Source organism: Cherax quadricarinatus, chromosome 35 (genome assembly GCF_038502225.1).
Source record: "Cherax quadricarinatus isolate ZL_2023a chromosome 35, ASM3850222v1, whole genome shotgun sequence".
Taxonomy (NCBI): Eukaryota; Metazoa; Arthropoda; class Malacostraca; order Decapoda; family Parastacidae; genus Cherax; species Cherax quadricarinatus.
This window is the reverse complement of record NC_091326.1, coordinates 33,299,505-33,322,646: the sequence shown is the minus strand read 5'-3', so window position 1 is coordinate 33,322,646 and position 23,142 is coordinate 33,299,505. Positions and strand designations below refer to the sequence as shown.

The 23,142-nt window shown below is 39.3% G+C and overlaps 1 protein-coding gene across 3 annotated transcripts in view; it reads right to left on the bottom strand.

The window, feature by feature from the left end:
* The window catches only part of LOC138853619 (MKI67 FHA domain-interacting nucleolar phosphoprotein), a 59,782-nt gene extending 36,845 nt beyond the window's left edge, over positions 1–22,937 (bottom strand). Inside the window, exons 1-3 of one of the 3 annotated variants that reach the window (XM_070091494.1) lie at positions 22,778–22,937; positions 15,071–15,174; positions 3,350–3,454 (exon numbers count right to left, since the gene is read on the bottom strand). In XM_070091494.1, coding sequence (XP_069947595.1) covers positions 3,350–3,454; positions 15,071–15,166 — 201 coding nt within the window. In that variant the 5' untranslated portion in view covers positions 15,167–15,174; positions 22,778–22,937. The other 2 variants (XM_070091495.1, XM_070091496.1) reach the window with 2 other exon arrangements.
* Between the last annotated feature and the right edge of the window lie 205 nt (positions 22,938–23,142).

Here is a 23,142-nt window from a genome sequence, read left to right as displayed (position 1 = left end):
TGATACCCTCATCACCTTACTCTTTTCTATGTTCACTTTCAACTTTCTACCTTTACACACTTTCTCAAACTCATCCACTAACCTTAGCAATTTTTCTTTAGAATCTCCCATAAGCACAGTATCATCAGCAAAAAGTAACTGTGTCAGTTCCCATTTTGAATTTGATTCCCCATAATTTAATCCCACCCCTCTCCCGAACACCCTAGCATTTACTTCTTTTACAACCCCATCTATAAATATATTAAACAACCATGGTGACATTACACATCCCTGTCTAAGACCTACTTTTACCGGGAAGTATTCTCTTCTACATACCCTAACCTGAGCCTCACTATCCTCATTAAAGCTCTTTACAGCATTTAGTAACTTACCACCTATTCCATATACAGTGGACCCCCGGTTAACGATATTTTTTCACTCCAGAAGTATGTTCAGGTGCCAGTACTGACCGAATTTGTTCCCATAAGGAATATTGTGAAGTAGATTAGTCCATTTCAGACCCCCAAACATACACGTACAAACGCACTTACATAAATACACTTACATAATTGGTCGCATTCGGAGGTGATCATTATGCGGGGGTCCACTGTACTTGCAACATCTGCCACATTGCTCCTCTATCCACTCTATCATATGCCTTTTCTAAATCCATAAATGCAATAAAAACTTCCCTCCCTTTATCTAAATACTGTTCACATATATGCTTCAATGTAAACACTTGATCTACACATCCCCTACCCACTCTGAAGCCTCCCTGCTCATCCGCAATCCTACATTCTGTCTTACCTCTAATTCTTTCAATTATAACCCTACTGTATACTTTTCCTGGTATACTCAGTAAACTTATTCCTCTATAATTTTTACAATCTCTTTTGTCCCCTTTCCCTTTATATAAAATGACTATACATGCTCTCCGCCAATCCCTAGGTACCTTCCCCTCTTTCATACATTTATTAAACAAAAGTACTAACCACTCCAACACTATATCCCCCCCTGCTTTTAACATTTCTGTCATGATCCCATCAGTTCCAGCTGCTTTACCCCCTTTCATTCTACGTAATGCCTCACGTACCTCCACCACACTTACATTCTGCTCTTCTTCACTCCTAAAAGATGGTATACCTCCCTGGCCAGTGCATGAAATTACCGCCTCCCTTTCCTCAACATTTAAAAGTTCCTCAAAATATTCTCGCCATCTACCTAATACCTCCCTCTCCCCATCTACTAACTCCCCTACTCTGTTTTTAACTGACAAATCCATACTTTCCCTAGGCTTTCTTAACTTGTTTAATTCACTCCAAAATTTTTTCTTATTTTCATTAAAATTTCTTGACAGTGCCTCTCCCACTCTTTCATCTGCTCTTCTTTTGCACTCTCTCACCACTCTCTTCACCTTTCTTTTACTCTCCATATACTCTGCTCTTCTTATAACGCTTCTGCTTTGTAAAAACCTCTCGTAAGCTACCTTTTTCTCTTTTATCACACCCTTTACTTCATCATTCCACCATTCACTCCTCTTTCCTCCTGCACCCACCCTCCTATAACCACAAAACTTCTGCCCCACATTCTAATACTGCATTTTTAAAACTATTCCAACCCTCTTCAACCCCCCCACTACTCATCTTTGCACTAGCCCACCTTTCTGCCAATAGTCGCTTATATCTCGCCCGAACTTCCTCCTCCCTTAGTTTATACACTTTCACCTCCCTCTTACTTGTTGTTGCCACCTTCCTCTTTTCCCATCTACCTCTTACTCTAACTGTAGCTACAACTAAATAATGATCCGATATATCAGTTGCCCCTCTATAAACATGTTCATCCTGGAGCCTACCCATCAACCTTTTATCCACCAATACATAATCAAACAAACTACTTTCATTACGTGCTACATCATACCTTGTATATTATTTATCCTCTTTCATAAAATATGTATTACTTATTACATATATATATATATTATTACATATGTATATATATTATGGAACAATAGGAATAAACAATATTTTGTATTGTTTGTTTGTGTAAACAAGTTTAGTACACAATCTAATAGTGATAATGTTTGTTCAATTATTGTGTTGTAAACAATGAGTGTATATTTGAACAAAGCACCTTACTTTGGTCTCACAGGCCACGGAAGTTACTTAGAAAAGAAAAATATTGGAAAATACAAGAAACCTCCGAATTGGAGTAAATAAAAGAATACCGGGTGGGCGGCATTCGCCGCTGTTGCCATATGCCGCTCATTTTCTGCCAATTTTGCGCCTCTGTATCTCGGTAAGTACTGATGGCAAAAATTTTTTTTAGCCTTAAAACACTCAGAAAAAAATAATTTTTTTTTTCGAATATTTTGCAACATAGAAAGGGGTCTGCGACAGTCAAAGGGTTAAATGTTGATGAAGAAAATGAGGCAGCAATTTCATGCACTGGCCTAGGAAGTATAACATCTTTTAGGAGTGAAGAGGAGCCAGATAAAAGAGTTGGGAAAGTTCATGAGGCTGTGGATAAAATAAAAAGTGTAAAGCAGCTGGGATTGATGGGATCAAGATACAAATGTTAAAAGCAAGTAGGAACAGTTTTGGAGTGGTTGGTGCTGTTTTTTTTAATCAATGTATGAAAGAGGGGAAAGTACCTAGGGATTGGCAGAGAGCATGCATAGTTCATTTGTATAAAGGAAAAAGAGGCAAAAGAGAGAGCAAGAATCATGGAGGAATAAGCCGGTTATTTTTATATAGCCAGACTTGAGTACTGGAAATGGGAAACACAATGCCTACACTTTAAAGGAGGGGTTTGGGATATTGGCAATTTGGAGGGATATGTCATATATCTTTATACATGCTTCTATACTGTTGTATCTTGGTGCCTCTGCAAAAACAATGATTATGTATGAGTGAGGTGAAAGTGTTGAATGATGATCAAAGTATTTTCTTTTTGGAGATTTTCTTTTTGTGTCACCCTGCCTTGGTGGGAGATGGCCAACTTGGGAAAAAAAAAAAAAAGCCTACTAAGAATACCAGGTTAAGTGCATGGTAGACTTATCACTGAAAGTGTTAAGGTCAAGTATATCTTGTCCTTTACCAAAGCAGCAGGTGAGGCCAGTATAAACAATAGGAAATTATCAAATTTATTTGTTTAAGTAGAATATAGTTACTGAGTGTGGTTTATACCTTGATGCACCAAAAATGTAGGAATCTACTGCATGGTTGGGCCTCACTGTCATAATTTCAACCTTTCAAAAGTAATGAATAGGTCAATTTCCAACAATTTGTTTAAAAATTTGGTCTTAAAACCTTGGCCTATACACAGACATATAGTAAAAATATTCTATGCTATTAATCAACCAAATTATTACCTTCTGAAATTGTGAGGTTTTCTTCTTCAATTTAGCATCTTTGGATTTTTGTAATGCCAAAAAACTTGTTGCTTTTGACTTTGCTTTAGGAATCATGGCTGAAGTCTGAAAATCATAGATACATATTAGAAAAATAACTATTCATCTACATTTCCTTCAGTATCTGTTACTCTAGTGTATTATTGTATATGTTAGGGACAAGGCCCTTCAGTATATTTTATGTATATATTATGAAACTCTCTCTCACCTCCAGAGTTGTAGACTTTACAAAGCAGTAAAATCATTTTAGTTATTCTGAGTTTTAACACACAAAAAACTGATGACATTACAATTAAGTCACTGCCATCATTAAATATTTTCAGCTATCCAAAAAAAGAGCCAAAGAGTCATGGGAATAATACTGTAGAATACAAAAAGAAACAGTGTAACAATGGGACAACCTAAAATGGAAGATGTAGAATAGAATTCAGAGGTTATGGAGAAAAATGTAAAACCCAGGTTAACTTCCCAGGCAGAGTGGAACACATGGGCAAGTGTCTCAGCATCTGATGTCCCTGTTCCGCCTGGTAGGAAACATACCAAGAAATCAGTTTGCTACTCTGAATTGCATCCTCGGAAAGAGGTCCTCCAAGTCCAATGGAAGTAAGCCACACTACTTGGCTTTCTTGGGATATTAAACCTTCAAGTTTAATAATGTGAAGAATGTCATCCTGGAATTGAATATAGTAATAAGAATAGGGAAAAATTCTACAGAAATTTTTTCTTTATCTGGAGAAATGAGAGGAACAGTTATAATTAGGTATACAGTAGGGCCCCAATTTACAGCATTCCCCTAATACAGCTCCTCCCACCTGACTTTCTAATACGGTCACTGTGCCCCACCCAGTTTGTTTACATTCTCCGTGAGCTCCATGATCTCTGCATCTCTCCATTATGTCTGGAAACTTTCCAAAATTTCAAGTGTTTTAAAGTTATTTCATGTTTTATATATACTCTGATAATTATACTTATGTGTACCTGTACCTAAATAAACTTACACACTGTGCTGGTGTGCAGGTACAGTGGTCCCTCAATAATCGTCCGGCCTGAAAGTCGTCCATTTCGGAAATAGTCCTGTTTTTTCGTCAAAATATTGGCTCGGAAATGGTCCGGTAACTCGCTAATAGTCCTTCGTCCAGGACGCGTACTCACGGTCTGAGCGGCCTCGAGCCGCCTCGGCCTTTCCTTCCCAGCAAGTGTGCCATTGTTTACCAGTGAGCGACGGTCCCCTCACGTGCTCCAGTGAAATATTTCATATATTTTAGTGCTTGCAAGTTATTTAAGTGCTAAATAAGCTACCATGGCTCCAAAGAAAGCTCCTAGTGCCAAGCCTTTGGTAAAGAAGGTGAGAAATACGATTGAATTTAAGAAAAACATCATCGAACAATATGATAGTGGCGTACGTGTGGGCGAACTGGCCAGGATGTATAACAAATCCCGTACAACCATATCTTCCATCATAGCCAAGAAAAAGGAAATCAAGGATGCTGTTGTTGCAAAGGGGGTAAATATGCTGACAAAAATGAGATCACCAGTACTCGAAGATGTTGAGAAGTTATTATTTGTGTGGATAAATGAGAAACAATTAGCAGGAGACAGTCTTATGATGTCACTTATTTGTGAAAAGGCTAGGCAGTTGCATGACGATTTGGTAAAGAAATTGCCTGCAACTAGTGATGATGTGAGTGAATTTAAGGCTAGCAAAGGCTGGTTTGAGAGATTTAACCCTTTCAGGGTCCGTCCCGTAGATCTACGGCTTTACGTTCAGGGTCCAAACCATAGATCTACGCCATGAGCTCAGCTCACTCTGATAAACTGTGAGTGGTACATTTGGGCCTAGATATGAGAGAATACATCTATGTGGTATGTGTGCACCACATAAAACAGATCCTGCAGCACACTGTGTATAATGAGAGAAAAAAAATGAAATCATGATTTTTCGATTAAAACAGCAACTTTGCAGTGTTTTTTCGTATGTTTTTTATAGTTGTATTTGCGATTTCTTGGTCTCATTTGATAGAATGGAAGACATATTACAGAAATAGAGATGATTTTGATTGGTTTTAGCACTGGAAATGGCTTGAAACTGAGCTCAAAGTAGCAGAAATGTTAAATTTTTGCCGATATTCAAGAGTAAACAAACGACCTCACACGTCTAATACACATCAGCTGGTGGGTCTAATATACATTCACAAATATGGTGATGATATTTATACAATTATTACAGTATTGCATAACAGTAAATCTTCTATTTTTTGGTGTGAATAAAAATTCATTATGTGAATAAAAAATCAAAATGGAATTTATTTGTAAAGCCTCAAAACATAACTAATGAACAGAGGAAATGTTAGTTTAGTGCCAGGAATGCCTACATTGTTCATTCTGGACCCTATTTTGAAATTGGAATATTTTGAACTTTGTGTTAAATTGGCCAAATTAACAATTTCCGATCACTTTATTTTGTAGTTGAAACAGTTGACTTGGCGATTTCTTGTGCTCAACCGATAGAATAGAAGTAATACTAGTGAAATAGCTAAGAATTTGGTTGATTGGAATAATGTAATTGGCCTAAAATGGGAGTCAAAGTCGGCAAAATCGCCGATTCGTAAATATCGCTGACACATCAAAATTCGCGAGACCATAATTTCGTCAATTTTCCACCAAATTTCGTACTTTTTGTTTTATTACCTTCACAAAAAGATTCTCTACGATTTCATAAGAAAAAATAACAAATTTTTTTTTTGAAAATTCTTGGACACTGGTGCGTGACTCCAGATTTGGGCCTTGGACCCTGAAAGGGTTAAGAAGCGTACTGGCATACACAGTGTGGTAAGGCATGGTGAGGCTGCCAGTTCGGACCACAAGGCGGCTGAAAAATATGTGCATGAATTCCAGGAGTACATAAACAGTGAAGGACTGAAACCTGAACAAGTGTTCAATTGTGACGAAACAGGCCTCTTTTGGAAGAAAATGCCAAAGAGGACCTTCATTACACAAGAAGAAAAGGCAATGCCAGGACACAAGCCTATGAAAGACAGGCTGACGCTAATGTTCTGTGCTAATGCTAGTGGGGATTTCAAAGTGAAGCCGTTACTAGTGTACCATTCTGAAAATCCCAGAGTGTTCAGGAAAAACAATGTTATGAAGAGTAAATTGTGTGTGTTTTGGAAATCTAATAGTAAGGCATGGGTCACGAGGGAAATTTTTGTAGAGTGGTTCAACGAAGTGTTTGGCCCTGGAAAAGAAATTGGATCTCAAGTGCCTCCTAGTAATGGACAATGCACCTGCTCATCCTCCAAACTTGGATGACCTAATTCTGAAGGAGTTTGGGTTCATCACAGTAAAGTTCTTGCCCCCGAATACCACTCCTCTCCTTCAACCCATGGACCAGCAGGTCATTGCAAACTTTAAAAAACTCTACACCAAAACAATGTTTGAAAGGTGCTTGAATGTGACCTCAGACACTCGCTTGACCCTACGAGATTTTTGGAAAGAACATTTCAGTATTCTCCATTGTGTAAGCCTTATAGGTAAGGCTTGGGAGGGAGTGACTACCAGGACTTCGAACTCTGCTTGGAGAAAATTGTGGCCAGATTGTGTCCACAAGAGGGATTTTGAAGAGTTTGGGGCTGACCCTGATAAGCCTATGTCAGTTGTTAAATCCATTGTGGCACTGGGGGCTTCCATGGGGTTGGATGTGAGTTTGGAGGATGTGGAAGAGTTGGTGGAGGACCACAACACAGAGCTCACCACTGAGGAGCTGCAAGAGCTTCAGCAGGAACAGCAACAGATGGCAGCTCTGAATCTTGCTGCAGAGGACGAGGAAGAGAGATGGAGGAAGGTGCCTTCTTCAGAAATTAAGGAGATTTTTGAAATGTGCGGTAGGATGGAAAGATTTATGGAGAAACATCACCCAGAGAAGGATGTTGCAAGCCATATCGGCAACTAGTACAGTGACAGAGTCTTGGCCCATTTTAGGGAAGTTTTAAAGAGATGCCAGAAACAGAGCTCTCTGGACAGTTTTTTTGCGAGACAGGACTCCAGTGACTCTCAAGGTGGTCCTAGTGGCATTAAGAAACAGAGTAGAGAAGTAACCCCAGAAAAGCAATTGGTACCCGAGGTGTTGATGGAAGGGGATTCCCCTTCCAAACAGTAAATCATCCAATCAGTCTCCTTCTTCAGTCTTCCATACACAAAGAAGAATCGCCAATAAAGGTAAGTGTTATTCTGTTAATGTTTAATTCATAATGTGCCACTGTATTGTTTATGTACTACATCTATATTTCATGTAAAAAAAATTTTTGTTTTAATACTTCTGGGTGTCAGGAACGGATTAATTGAATTTACATTATTTCTTATGGGGAAAATTGATTCGTAAATCGTCCATTTCGATAATAGTCCCACTTCCAAGAACGGATTATGGACGATTATTGAGGGACCACTGTACATATTAAAATCACTAAGAGTGTCTTATTAGTCTTGAGGATGCCAAATTAATAATGATAATAAAATGCAATAATAATCACTCTGAGGCACATTAAATGTCATATATTACATTAATATAAAAATTTTTATTATTATTTTTTTTATTAACACACTGGCCGATTCCCACCAAGGCAGGGTGGCCCAAAAAAGAAAAACTTTCACCATCATTCACTCCATCACTGTCTTGCCAGAAAGAAGGGTGCTTTACACTACAGTTTTTAAAGTGCAACATTAACACCCCTCCTTCAGAGTGCAGGCACTGTACTTCCCATCTCCAGGACTCAAGTCCGGCCTGCTGGTTTCCCTGAATCCCTTCATAAATGTTACTTTGCTCACACTCCAACAGCACGTCAAATATTAAAAACCATTTGTCTCCATTCACTCCTATTAAACACTCTCACGCATGCCCGCTGGAAGTCCAAGCCCCTCGCACACAAAACCTCCTTTACCCCCTCCCTCCAACCTTTCCTAGGCCGACCCCTACCCCGCCTTCCTTCCACTACAGACTGATACACTCTTGAAGTCATTCTGTTTTGCTCCATTCTCTCTACATGTCCGAACCACCTCAACAACCCTTCCTAAACCTCTGGACAATAGTTTTGGCAATCCCGTACCTCCTCCTAACTTCCAAACTATGAATTCTCTGCATTATATTCACACCACACATTGCCCTCAGACATCTCCACTGCCTCCAGCCTTCTCCTCGTTGCAACATTCATCACCCATGCTTCACACCCATATAAGAGCGTTGGTAAAACTATACTCTCATACATTCCTCTCTTTGCCTCCAAGGACAAAGTTCTTTGTCTCCACAGGCTCCTAAGTGCACCGCTCACCCTTTTCCCCTCATCAATTCTATGATTCACCTCATCTTTCATAGACCCATCCGCTGACACGTCCACTCCCAAATACCTGAATACATTCACCTCCTCCATACTCTCTCCCTCCAATCTGACACCCAATCTTTCATCACCTAATCTTTTTGTTATCCTCATAACCTTACTCTTTCCTGTATTCACTTTTAATTTTCTTCTTTTGCATACCCTACCAAATTCATCCACCAACCTCTGCAACTTCTCTTCAGAATTAATCCATCTATATTTTTTTCAAAATTATATAATTAACACGCTATGTAACGAACACGATAAATACACCCCACATAAGAATAGATTAACACACATACGAGATGTTTTTCCAGTTAACTTGTCAGAGTGTCAGAATAATGTTTTCTCTAGTTCAACACCAAAGAAAATGTGTACACAAATTGTTTGTTTTGTATGCTTTAACTCAGAGTATCATTCCTTCTAAAAGTGGTGTTACATGAGAATGGGAGTGTAGCTCTTTATTTATCCTCTACTGTACCAACGTGGACACAACTTGAACACAATGTAAGGTGTTTGTATTATGGAATATGATTCACAAACATGGAAATGAATGTGTATCAACCACAAACAAATGTGTTTGTCTGTGTGTTTACATACTCCACATCACTGTCCTCTCTCATTTACTCATTCTCATTCTCTCTCTCTCTCATTCTCTCTCTCTCTCTCATTCTCTCTCTCTCTCTCATTCTCTCTCTCTCTCTCATTCTCTCTCTCATTCTCTCTCTCTCTCTCATTCTTGCTCTCTCTCATTCTTGCTCTCTCTCATTCTTGCTCTCTCTCATTCTTGCTCTCTCCCATTCTTGCTCTCTCCCATTCTTGCTCTCTCCCATTCTTGCTCTCTCCCATTCTTGCTCTCTCCCATTCTTGCTCTCTCCCATTCTTGCTCTCTCCCATTCTTGCTCTCTCCCATTCTTGCTCTCTCTCATTCTTGCTCTCTCTCATTCTTGCTCTCTCTCATTCTTGCTCTCTCTCATTCTTGCTCTCTCTCATTCTTGCTCTCTCTCATTCTTGCTCTCTCTCATTTACTTACCTCTCACCCTACATTACTACAAACATTTTAAGGTAAGTAATGAGTGTACTGTATATGCATTTTATCACTCTGGGGCACTTTAAATGTCATAGTATTTTACATGTGGGTGGGGTGGCCTGGCTGTCTACCATACTTCCCACAACTGACTTCTTACAATAAATACTACTCACCTTTCACTCTACATTAGGTACAAATATTTTAAGATAAGTAATGGGTGTACTGTGTGTGTATTTTACTTTTTATTGTTTTTAATGCCTAGTTCTACTGCTAACTTAATATAAGTTAGTGTGAACTTGTTGTCTGGCATTTATATGCATTTATAAGTGGAAAAAATGGCCTTCCGCTTTTCAGCGATTTCCACTTTAACCCTTTGAGGGTTTTCGTCGTACTAGTACGTTTTACGCGTAGGGGTTTTTGACGTACTAGTACTCATAAATTCTAGCGGCCTCAAATCTAGTGGGAGAAAGCTGGTAGGCCTTCATATGAAAGAATGGGTCTATGTGGTCAGTGTGCACAATCTAAAAAAAATCCTGCAGCACACAGTGCATAATGAGAAAAAAAAAACTTTGACCATTTTTTTGGAATAAATCAGCGACTTTGCAGTGTATTTTCGTATGGTATTTATTGTTGTATTCTAGTTTTCTTGGTCTCATTTTATAGAATGGAAGACATATTACAGAAATTGAGATGATTTTGACTGGTTTTACAAAGAAAGGTGCCTTGAAATTGAGCTCAAAGTAGCAGAAATGTTCGATTTTTACCAAACTTCAAAAGTAAACAAATCGTGCCAAGCGTGCAATACACGTCAACTGGTGAGTCTAATATTCTTTCACAAGTGCACCAATAATATTTATACCATTTTTTACAGTAATGCAGTAGTCTGCATAACAGTAAATCTTATATTTTTTGTGAAAATAAAAATTCAAAGTGGAAAGCAAAAGAATATAAGAGGGGACTTGAGACATGACTAATGACTAGAGGAAATGTCATTTTAGTGCCAGGAATGTCTTTCTTGTTTATTCTGGACCCTATTCCGAAATTGGCATCTTTTGAAATTTGTGTGAAATTGGCAAAATTGCAAAATTCTGACCACTGTACTGGATAGTTGAATTTCATAAATGAGTGGTTTCTTGCATCCATTCGATAGAAAAAATGGAGTTCTAGCGAAATATTCATGTTTTTTGTCGACTAGTACAGTGAAATTGGCCGAAAATGGGGCTCAAAGTGGGCAAAATCGCTGATGCGTAAACATCGCCGAGACCGCTAACTTTGCGAGAGCATAATTCCGTAAGTTTTCTATCAAATTTCAAACTTTTGGTGTCTTTATGATCGGGAAAAGATTCTCTATCTTTTCATAAGAGAAAATAATTTTTTTTTTTTTTAAATTTGGCCAACCCTGAGAACGAGTTTCGGAGAGGGCCTGTCGACCCTCAAAGGGTTAAGGCAGTAGCCTGGAACCTAACCTGCTGTGTAAGTGGGACCCTGCTGTATTAGTATTATAATAGTGTTTAAGTGTTAAATACATCTTCAAAGTGCATTTATCCAATTTGCATACTACACTGTGAAAGTTATATGTTATTGGCTCAAGGGATCATTACCCCCTGCAGCCTAGTCTCAAGACCTGTCCTCATCAACTGAATGAAATATTAAAGGATTAAGAACTATTAAGTGTGGAAAACAAAAATAAGTGTACTGAATCTTAGTAGCTGTAAGATTTACCTGCCATCTTATGTAATCAAGAGATAAAAAAAAAAGGCCCCAAAATTCTGAAAAAGTGCAAAACAATTAATAATATTCCATATAGCACTCATATGAAAGAAAGGTAATACTTCCCTTGATGGCTGCTATACCAGCCTACTACTGTACTTACTTTTAATAATTAATCTTATACTAGGTTTCACACCAATCTGTTGTTTAGAGAAAACATCCCTACTCATAAACCCACATCCAGAAATATATCCATCACGTAGAGCTACATCACTGACATCAGGGTCCTTCACATAGTTCTATGTCATGAACACAGATCACTTAGATAAATGACGAGTGGTAAATTTTGGCATACATACGAGAGAATGGGTCTTGGTGGCAAGTGTGAATATTATTAAAAAAAAAAATTCTTCCCTATATGATGCATGATGGGAAAAGCAAAACTCTTACCATGTGCTTAGTTTAAAATAGCGACTTTGAGGTGTTTTCTAGGAAGGTTTTAATGGTTATATTGGCTGTTTCTTGATATCATTTGATGGACTGGAAGACATACTACTGATCTGCCAGTTTTTTGAGGGTGGTAAGACCCCCCTACAACCCCAAGTCTGTTTTATCAGTTTTTATTGGGCCTGATTTAATTATTGGAATGCCATAAACCACAACCAATTTTTCCTGGTTATAACTTATTAGTACAGTAGTCCCCCGCTTTGTGTAGTTCCCGGTAATCGTAAAATTCGCCAATCATAGGGGTATTTTCGTATAAACATAGACTCGCTTTTCATAGGTTGACTCGCGAGTCGTAGTTCGTCCGGGACGCGTACCCACGGCGTGAGCCAGGGCGGCAGCCAGTCTGGCATTGTTTACCAGTGAGCGAAGGTCCCCTCACGTGCTCCAGTGAAATATTTCATAATATTCCATTTATTTTAGTGCTTGCAAGTACTAAATAAGCTACCATGGCTCCAAAGAAAGCTCCTAGTGCCAAGCCTGTGGTAAAGAAGGTGAGAAATATGATTGAATTTAAGAAAACCATCATTGAACAATATGAAAGTGGTACAAGTGTGGCCGAACTGTCCAGGATGTATAAGAAACCCTACACAACCTTATGTTCCATAGTGGCCAAGAAAAATGAAATAAAGGATGCTGTTGTTGCAAAGGGAGTAACTATGCTGACAAAAATGAGATCACCAGTACTGGAAGAGGTTGAGAAGTTATTATTGGTGTGGATAAATGAGAAACAATTAGCAGGAGATACTCTTATGACTTCGTTTATTTGTGAAAAGGCTAGGCAGTTGCATGAAGATTTGGTAAAGAAATTGCCTGCAAATAGTGGTGAAGTGAGTGAATTTAAGGCCAGCAAAGGCTGGTTTGAGAGATTTAAGAACCGTACTGGCATACACAGTGTGGTAAGGCATGGTGAGGCTGCCAGTTCGGACCACAAGGCGGCTGAAAAATATGTGCATGAATTCCAGAAGTACATAAACAGTGAAGGACTGAAACCTGAACAAGTGTTCAATTGTGACAAAACAGGCCTCTTTTGGAAGAAAATGCCAAAGAGGACCTTCATTACACAAGAGGAAAAGGCAATGCCAGGACACAAGCCTATGAAAGACAGGCTGACGCTAATGTTCTGCGCTAATGCTAGTGTCGATTTCAAAGTGAAGCCATTACTAGTGTACCATTCTGAAAATCCCAGTGTTCAGGAAAAACAATGTTATGAAGAGTAAATTGTGTGTGTTTTGGAAATCTAATAGTGAGGCATGGATCACGAGGGAAATTTTCGTCGAGTGGTTCAATGAAGTGTTTGGCCCTAGTGTGAAGGAGTATCTCCTGGCAAAGAAATTGGATCTCAAGTGCCTGCTAGTAATGGACAATGCACCTGCTCATCCTCCAAACTTGGATGACCTAATTTTCGAGGAGTTTGGGTTCATCACAGTAAAGTTCTTGCCCCCGAATAACCACTCCTCTCCTCCAACCCATGGACCAGCAGGTTATTGCAAACTTTAAAAAACTCTACACAAAAGCAATGTTTCACAGGTGCTTGACTGTGACCACAGACACTCACTTGACCCTAAGGGAATTTTGGAGAGAACACTTCAGCATCCTCCACTGCATAACCCTTATAGGTATGGCTTGGGAGGGAGTGACTACCAGGACTTTGAACTCTGCCTGGAGAAAATTGTGGCCAGATTGTGTCGACAAGAGGGATTTTGAAGGATTTGGGACTGACCCTAATGAGCCTATGTCTGTTGTAAAATCAATTGTGGCACTGGGGAGTTCCATGGGGTTGGATGTGAGTTTGGAGGATGTGGAAGAATTGGTGGAAGACCACAATGAAGAGCTCACCACTGAGGAGCTGCAAGAGCTTCAGCAGGAAGAGCAACACATCGCAGCTCAGAATCTTGCTGCAGAGGAGGAGGAAGAGAGATGGAAGAAGGTGCCTTCTTCAGAAATTAAAGAGATTTTTACTATGTGGGGTAAGATGGAAAGCTTTATGGAGAAACATCACCCTAACAAGGTTGTTGCAAGCCAGGTTGGCAACATGTACAGTGACAAAGTCTTAGGCCATTTTAGAGAAGTGTTAAAGAGACGCCAGAAACAGAGCTCTCTCCACAGTTATTTTGTGAGACAGAACTCCAGTGACTCTCAAGGTGGTCCTAGTGGCATTAAGAAACAGAGAAGAGAAGCAACCCCAGAAAAGCAAATGGTACCTGAGGTGTTGATGGAAGGGGATTCCCCTTCCAAACTATAAACAATCCACTCTCTCTCCTCCTCCAGTCTTCCATACACTAAGAAGAATCTCCAATAAAGGTAAGTGTTATGCTGTTAATGTTTCATTCATCATTTCCCATTGTATTGTTTATGTACTACATGTATATTTCATGTTAAAAAATTTTTTGTTTTAATACTTCTGGGTGTCAGGAACGGATTAATTGTATTTACATTATTTCTCATGGGGAAAATTGATTCGTAAATCGTAAATTTCGTTTATAGTAATGGCTCCAGGAACGGATTAATTACGAACAACGAGGGACCACTGTATCTGGAAAATAGTAAATCTTCAATTTCTGTGTGATCAAAAATTACAAATGGAGAGCAAGTATAATACAGAAGAGGACTGGGGACGTGACTAATGAACAGAGGAACTGTTGTTCCAGTGCTAGGAATGTCTACAACATAGATTTTATAGACATTTATTTTGTAAGCATTTATTTTTGTGTAAAATTGGCCAAATTATGGAATTCTCTGCACTTTACAGGGTAGTTTTAATAGTTGAATGGCAGTTTCTTGTGATCAGTCACTAGAATGGAAGGCATACTAACTAAGAATTTGGTCAAATGGAGCATTGGAATTGGGCGAAATCACCCATGCATAAATTGTGCCCAGACCACTAACTTTGTACCTAAGTGATTCCACATGTTTTTCATCAAAACTTTCTGAAAAAGATTCTTTACCATTTCAAAAGAATTTTTTTCTTTTTTTTTTTTAAAGAGGACACAGGAAGCAATGTAAATTTTGGGGGTCTGGACAGTGAGAGGATTAAATAACCTCTATGCTATTAATGGACCAAATTATTACCTTCCAAATTTGTGAGGTTTTCTTCTTCAGTTTAACATTCTTGGATTTTTGCAATGCCAGTGAATTTGTTGCTCTCGACTCTCCTTTAATCAACATGGTTAAGTCTGAAAATCATAGCTACATGTTAGAAAAATAACTTAATTAGCCTACATAAAATCTGGAGTTTCTAGTCCTAGATACAATGACTGACAAATTACTAAACACTGACAACTGTTTGAAAAATACACATGGAAGACTGTACATGGGAAAGATGAATAACATGACTTGGAAGTTCACACAAGGTTATCTGCTGAAGAGAACCATCTACTTTCACCTAGATTAAGGACTATCATGTATTATCTAGGTGTACGATTCATGGAAGACGACCACAATCATGAAATGCAAAGTTAAAACCAAAACAAAAACAAAATTTTCGCATTTCATGGAAGCATTAAAATTATATTAACCCTTTCAGTGGCCATCAAATAAAACTATGTCATTAACCCTTTGAGAGTCAGTCATGTACAGGTACATCATGACAGCCAGGGTCGGTCACATGTACATCATGACAGCCAGGGTCGGTCACATGTACGTCATGACAGCCAGGGTCGGTCACATGTACGTCATGACAGCCAGGGTCGGTCACATGTACGTCATGACAGCCAGGATCAGTCACATGTACGTCATGACAGCCAGGGTCGGTCACATGTACGTCATGACAGCCAGGGTCGGTCACATGTACGTCATGACAGCCAGGGTCGGTCACATGTACGTCATGACAGCCAGGGTCGGTCACATGTACGTCATGACAGCCAGGGTCGGTCACATGTACGTCATGACAGCCAGGGTCGGTCACATGTACGTCATGACAGCCAGGGTCGGTCACATGTACGTCATGACAGCCAGGGTCGGTCACATGTACGTCATGACAGCCAGGGTCGGTCACATGTACGTCATGACAGCCAGGGTCGGTCACATGTACGTCATGACAGCCAGGGTCGGTCACATGTACGTCATGACAGCCAGGGTCGGTCACATGTACGTCATGACAGCCAGGGTCGGTCACATGTACGTCATGACAGCCAGGGTCGGTCACATGTACGTCATGACAGCCAGGGTCGGTCACATGTACGTCATGACAGCCAGGGTCGGTCACATGTACGTCATGACAGCCAGGGTCGGTCACATGTACGTCATGACAGCCAGGGTCGGTCACATGTACGTCATGACAGCCAGGGTCGGTCACATGTACGTCATGACAGCCAGGGTCGGTCACATGTACGTCATGACAGCCAGGGTCGGTCACATGTACGTCATGACAGCCAGGGTCGATCACATGTACGTCATGACAGCCAGGGTCGGTCACATGTACGTCATGACAGCCAGGATCAGTCACATGTACGTCATGACAGCCAGGGTCGGTCACATGTACGTCATGACAGCCAGGGTCGGTCACATGTATGTCATGACAGCCAGGGTCGGTCACATGTATGTCATGACAGCCAGGGTCAGTCACATGTATGTCATGACAGCCAGGGTCAGTCACGTATGTACTTATACTCGTAAATTCTAGCGCCTTCAAATCTGGTGGAAGTAAGCTGGTAGGCCTACATATGAAAGAATGGGTTTGTGCAGCGAGTGTGCTCAGTATAAAAAAAAAAAAAAAAAGGTCCTGCCTCATGATTGGAAAATCAAAGTTCTGACCATGTGTCGAGTTTAAAATAGCAACTTTGAGGTATTTTCTAGGACGGTTTTTATAGGTTTGTTGGCTGTTTCTTGATATCATTTGATAGAATGGAAGACATTATACTGAAAAAGAGATGATTCTAGTTGGTTTCACTACCAGAAATATTTCCTTAGGACAGGTAAGGCCTCCCCCTATAACCTTGCTTTTTGGGTTTAAAATAGGTATGATTCAATTAAAGGATGCCATAAACCATGTCCATTTATTCCTGGTTAAATTTTATTACCCAGGAAACAAAGCAAATCTATTTTTGTGTGATTATGAGCTCAACGTGGAAGTCAAGACATGAGGACATGATTAATGAACAAAGAAATTGTCGTTTTAGTTCAAGAAATGTTCATATTGTTTATTTTCCAATATTTTTAAATTGGTATTTTTTTGTGTATAACTGAACTTTATAGGGTAGTTGTAATATCTGAACAGGCAATTTATTGTGCTCAATTGATAAAACAGAATAGCTAAGAATTTGGTCGACTGGTGCAATGGAACTGACTTACAATAGGAATCAAAGTGGGTGAAATCATTGATGCATAAATTGCGCCCACACAGCTATCCTTGCGCTTACATATTTCCAGAAGTTTTCTATCAAATTTCATACTTTTGGTGTTATTACCGTCAGAAAAAGATCGTCTACCATTTTAGAAGACATTTTTCTTAACCCTTTCAGGGTCGGTGCCGTGCTTACACACCAAAATTCTAGCGCCTTCAAATCGAGCGAAAGAAAGCTGGTAGGCCTACATATAAAAGAATGGGTCTGCATGGTCAGTGTGTGCAGTATAAAAAAAATCCTGCAGCACACAGTGCATAATGAGAAAAAAAAAACTCCGAACGTGTTTTTGGTTAAAAACTGCGACTTTGCAGTGTATTTTCATATGGTAGCATATGGTAGGGGAAATGTTCAATTTTTGCTGATATTCAAGAGAAAACAAATCACGCCACGCATCCAATACACGTCAACTGGCAAGTCTAATATTCTTTCACAAGTGCGCTGATATTATTTATACCATTTTTACAATAATGCAGTAGTCTTCATAACAGTAAATCTTCTATTTTTTGTGAGAAAAATTCAAAATGGAAAGCAAGAGTAATATAAGAGGGGCCTGGAGACATGACTAATGAAGACGGAAAATGTTATTTTAGTGCCAGGAATGTCTGCCTTGTTTATTCTGGACCTTATTTTGATATTGGCATCTTTTGACATTTGTGTGAAACTGGTCAAATTGCCAAACTCCGACAACTTTATTGGGTAGTTGAAATTGGTAAATGGGAGGTTTCTTGTACTCAATTGGTAGAACAAATAAAGTCCAAGCGAAATAGCTATGATTTTAGTTCACTGGAACAATGGAATTGGCCAAAAATGGGGCTCAAAGTGGGCAAAATCGCTGATGTATAAATATTGTCGATATCGCAAACTTCGCGAGAGCATAATTTCCTAAGTTTTCCACCAAATTTTGTACTTTTGGTGTCGTCAACATCGGGAAAAGATTATCTATCATTTCGTAGGAAAAAAAAATTAATTTTTCGACCCTGAGAGCAAGTTCAGGATCAAGGGTCTCGACCCTGAAAGGGTTAAAGTGGACATTGGAAGCAATATTAACATCAAGGTCTGAACATTAAAAGCATTAATTTTGGGGGTCTGAACAGTGAAAAAGTTAATAAAATGAAAATAAAAATGAGTTTTATTTCCAAATAGTTTAATAAAGTTATAAATACAAACAGATAAAAAAAAACAGTAGTTGCTAAAATCATGACTTATGCTAAAATATGATTTATCAATAGGACTTAACTTAAGAAAAAATAAAACATATACATATATAAAAAAGGAAGAAGTTTTATATAGTCTGGTTTGCCTGAAAATTTACATTGGTATAAGTAAATAAGTAGAGACGGCAGACAAAACAAAGTCAATTTTGGAAAGCTTAATAATCAGATGGCCAAAATAGGTAGTGACAATAGCACATGAGCATGGATGTTTGTTACAATAGGTCATAGTAGGTAATACACACAAATTATTTACAACCATTCATCATAAATCAAATTAGATTTTGCAGGCACAGTAGACCACCACCTTTTGTATCTCCATCACATAATATGTTTCCATTTGTTCAGAGGCACAGGTGTGCCTGTTGCCCTTCCACTCATCTCAGGCCTCGTTTGTTTCATGACAGGTCTAGCTTTGTTTAGTGTCCCCCTTCCCCTTGCCTCCCATCCACATCACTACTGTTGCCTCAAGGATGTGTGCCATACAATCAACCACTTGTGTTATCGCTCCAGTTTCATTTTTTTTTAGCACTACGTGCATTGTCTGGATATTAATCATGGCATCAGAAGCAATCTAGTGCAGGGTAAGGTGTCAAGAAGTTTAGCATGAAACTGTGCCTTTAGTGAAGAAATAGAGGCACTAGATGTGCTTAAAAAACTTTCATTAGAAAGAGCAATTCTAAACTACAAGATATCTATTTTCTGACTAGGCATTTTGCCCTTGCACAACATTATAATGAAAACCAGGCATTTTTTAGTTGCTGTTGTTATAGAGCAAGAACAGCTATTTCAGAAAATATCTGAATTGCTAGGGACCAATACTTATTTAGTAAATTATGCCTCAAGTTGTCAAAAAGTGTCTTTTTGGCATGGTATGCACTATTTTTGCCAAGTCCTTATGTCTTTTTTTATTATTCTTTCAGCTTATCTGCAGTTGATCAGTTTAAGGCTCTTCTTAATAGTACTGTGATTTTCCACTGAAAATAGATGACAGGAAAGATACTGCTGTAATCCTTAAACTGATCAATTGCTCAATTGCAGATAAGCTGAAAAAATAATAATAAAAAAGATACAAGGCCAGGGCAAAAATGGTGCAAATCACGCCAAAAAAAAAAAAAAAACCTTTTTCACATCTTTCCTGTTTAGACATTGTTAAAAAAAAAAGCTTCATGTTGTAAACAGATTCTTGATTCCTTACTGAACTTAAAACCTGAGCTCTTGGTCTTCAGCTTCATAATCTTTGAAAAACTTGAAGAATTTCATAGAAAGGTACTTTGTTGAACTGTCAGCTAGTCCAATGGCACATGGATCCAACCCCTAGGTTTGCTTCATTTTCAAACCTGATAAGCTATACAGATTCCACTTTTTCTGCCTACAAAAAACAAAATTCTTTTCAGTTAAAATAAGCATCAAACAAACATAAAATTTGGCGACCCACACCAGTCGACTAACACCCAGGTACCTATTTTACTGATGGGTGAACAGCAATAGCAATGTCCTATGAAAACACGTTCTAATGTTTTCCAGCCATACTGGGGATTCAAACCCCGGACCTCTGTGTGTGAGCCGAGTGCACAAGTGATCAAGCTACATGACACCCAAATGTTACACCGTAGAAAAAAACAGCAAAGTCTATTGAAATATTTTACTCAAGTACGTATATCATGATGAAACATATGCAACAATGTATGAACCAACTGCATATCTGTAACTTTCACAAAATTTCTGTTACCTTAAAGTTTTATCAAAAATCAATAAGGTCAAAATCTCCCATCACAGTTGTTACGACACTTTTTTGACAAGTTTAAGATTATTTTGCAAAATATGAGTCCCTATCAATTCAGATAACAGTTTCTGAAATTGCCACCAAAAATTGTACAAGGACACCTAAACACAAGGTTCTAGATGCTGTTGCTCTATTACAACAGCAACTGAAAAATGTCTGGTTTTCATTATAATGTTGCTCAAGCCAAAAAATCAAGGGAGAAAACAAACCTTAATTTTAACGTCTGTTTTTTCCCTTCAAGGGCAAAATGCCTATTCAGAAATTAGATATTGTGTAGTTTATATCTCTTTGTAAAGAAGGTTTTATAAGTAAATTAGTTGCACTGCTTGTTTGCTATTGGTCTTCACAAATAGCCTAAAGTTCACCATGAGGTCTGTAAGGGCATTTACAGGTACCATTAGCACAGGAACTAAAAACCTTTGAAGTCTGATATTTTAAGATTGTGACGATGTCCACTTACGTAGCTGACTACAACAATGTTATACTAAATTCAATTTTATGCAACAGATTTGTTTTGCCTACTTTGGCTTTATACTATGAAAAAAGTAAAAGGATATAAGTTTTAGGACTGATTCTTTAAATCACAGTCAACTTTTACCCTTTACAATCTATCACAGCAAAAACCTAGGCATGTTAGTGACCTTTATAATTAATATTTTATAACATGTAAACCACACATTGTAAGTTTTACAAGGATATGAAGATTTTGATTTGATTTTGATTTTAACATTGTTGATGGTGTACCTTTAATATACCTTTCACATACCTTCAAGAGTTTCACTACTCTTAGAGCCCGGGTCATCTGGTGCTTGCCCGGTCAACCAGGCTGCTGCTGCTGGAGGCCTGCTGTCCCACATATCCACCACAGCCTGGTTAATCTGGCTGTGAAATTTTCACCTGCCTCCATTCTGAGGGCCATAGTATTACTACTATTGCATATCATGAACTAAAACTTTCCCACAGTATGACATACAAAGCCAACCTTTATGTAAAATTTTATAAAAACTGGAGATGGTCAGGTGAGGACCCGTAGTCCACCTGACATGGAATGGCCCTACAGGTACACACAACTACAATTATCTTTCATAATGTAAATTACCTGGCCTGGTAGCAAACATCTCGCTTCCCACGGTGAGGGTCCAGGTTTGATTCCTGGCGAAGGGGTGGAAACATCTGACGTGTTTCCTTACACCGGCTATTTTAACCCACCAGTAAAATGGGTACCTGGGTGTTAGTGGATTGGTGTGGGTCACATCCTGGGTGTTAGTAGACTGGTGTGGGTCGCATCCTGGGTGTTAGTGGACTGGTGTGGGTTGCATCCTGGGTGTTAGTGGACTGGTGTGGGTCGCATCCTGGGTGTTAGTGGACTGGTGTGGGTCGCATCCTGGGTGTTAGTGGACTGGTGTGGGTCACATCCTGGGTGTTAGTGGACTGGTGTGGGTCACATCCTGGGACAAAACTGACCAATTTGCGGTAAATGTTCAAGGCAGGTGAAACTGCCGACCTAGAAAATGTACAGAGAACTTTCACGGCGCGCATAACGGAGATAAAACACCTCAATTACTGGGAGCGCTTGAGGTTCCTAAACCTGTATTCCCTGGAACGCAGGCGGGAGAGATACACGATTATATACACCTGGAAAATCCTAGAGGGACTAGTACCGAACTTGCACTCGAAAATCAGTCACTACGAAAGCAAAAGACTTGGCAGACGATGCAACATCCCCCCAATGAAAAGCAGGGGTGTCACTAGCACGTTAAGAGACCATACAATAAGTGTCAGGGGGCCAAGACTGTTCAACTGCCTCCCAGCACACATAAGGGGGATTACCAACAGACCCCTGGCAGTCTTCAAGCTGGCACTGGACAAGCACCTAAAGTCAGTTCCGGATCAGCCGGGCTGTGGCTCGTACGTTGGTTTGCGTGCAGCCAGCAGCAACAGCCTGGTTGATCAGGCTCTGATCCACCAGGAGGCTTGGTCACAGACCGGGCCGCGGGGGCGTTGACCCCCGGAACTCTCTCCAGGTAAACTCCAGGTATAACAAGCAACTTTCTATATAGTAGTAAGTCATTGATGTCAGATATGGTCTGTATACCTTGTACATGTAAATAAAATTATTATTATTATTATTATTATTATTATTATTATTATTATTATTATTATTATTATTAAGGGATAATACAAAAAGTCAGACAGCGACTTATTTCCATTGGGGCTCTGGGGTATTATTTTTTAAATTCAATTTGGGGAAGTGCTAAGCCTGTAGGGGTTATATATTACCTGGGGTAGGGAAGGTAATCAGGCTGGAGGTAAGGAGAGTGGAGACAATCCAGTTCCTCAGATCAAGAGCCTTTCACCGGCTGCAAGGTACCTCACTCCAGGGAAGTGTTGTATTTATAATCAGAAGAAAGTGTCCTTAACTTGCTCTCATAAATACCTCAGAGGCAGCAGCAACGTGTTGACAGACAGCAACAGCAACAGCAGCAGATAGCAACAGCAGCAGCAGACAATAACAGCAGCAGCAGACAATAACAGCAGCAGCAGCAGCCACACGTGTTGTCTCAGCAGTCAACACTTTGTCTCAACCCTCGGCTTTAACTCTGACTTCCGCTTCCATCTCTCTGTAACTGAAAATACTGAAAATAGTTTCCATACAGCTGTGCTAATACTGGAATATCCCAAACACATAATGTTCTGAAATAAAATCTATATATCTAATGTAAGTTTGCAACAATGCCAGTAAAATATTTAATTACAGAAATCGAACATAGCAAGAAACAAAAGGAGAACTGAATGCGCACA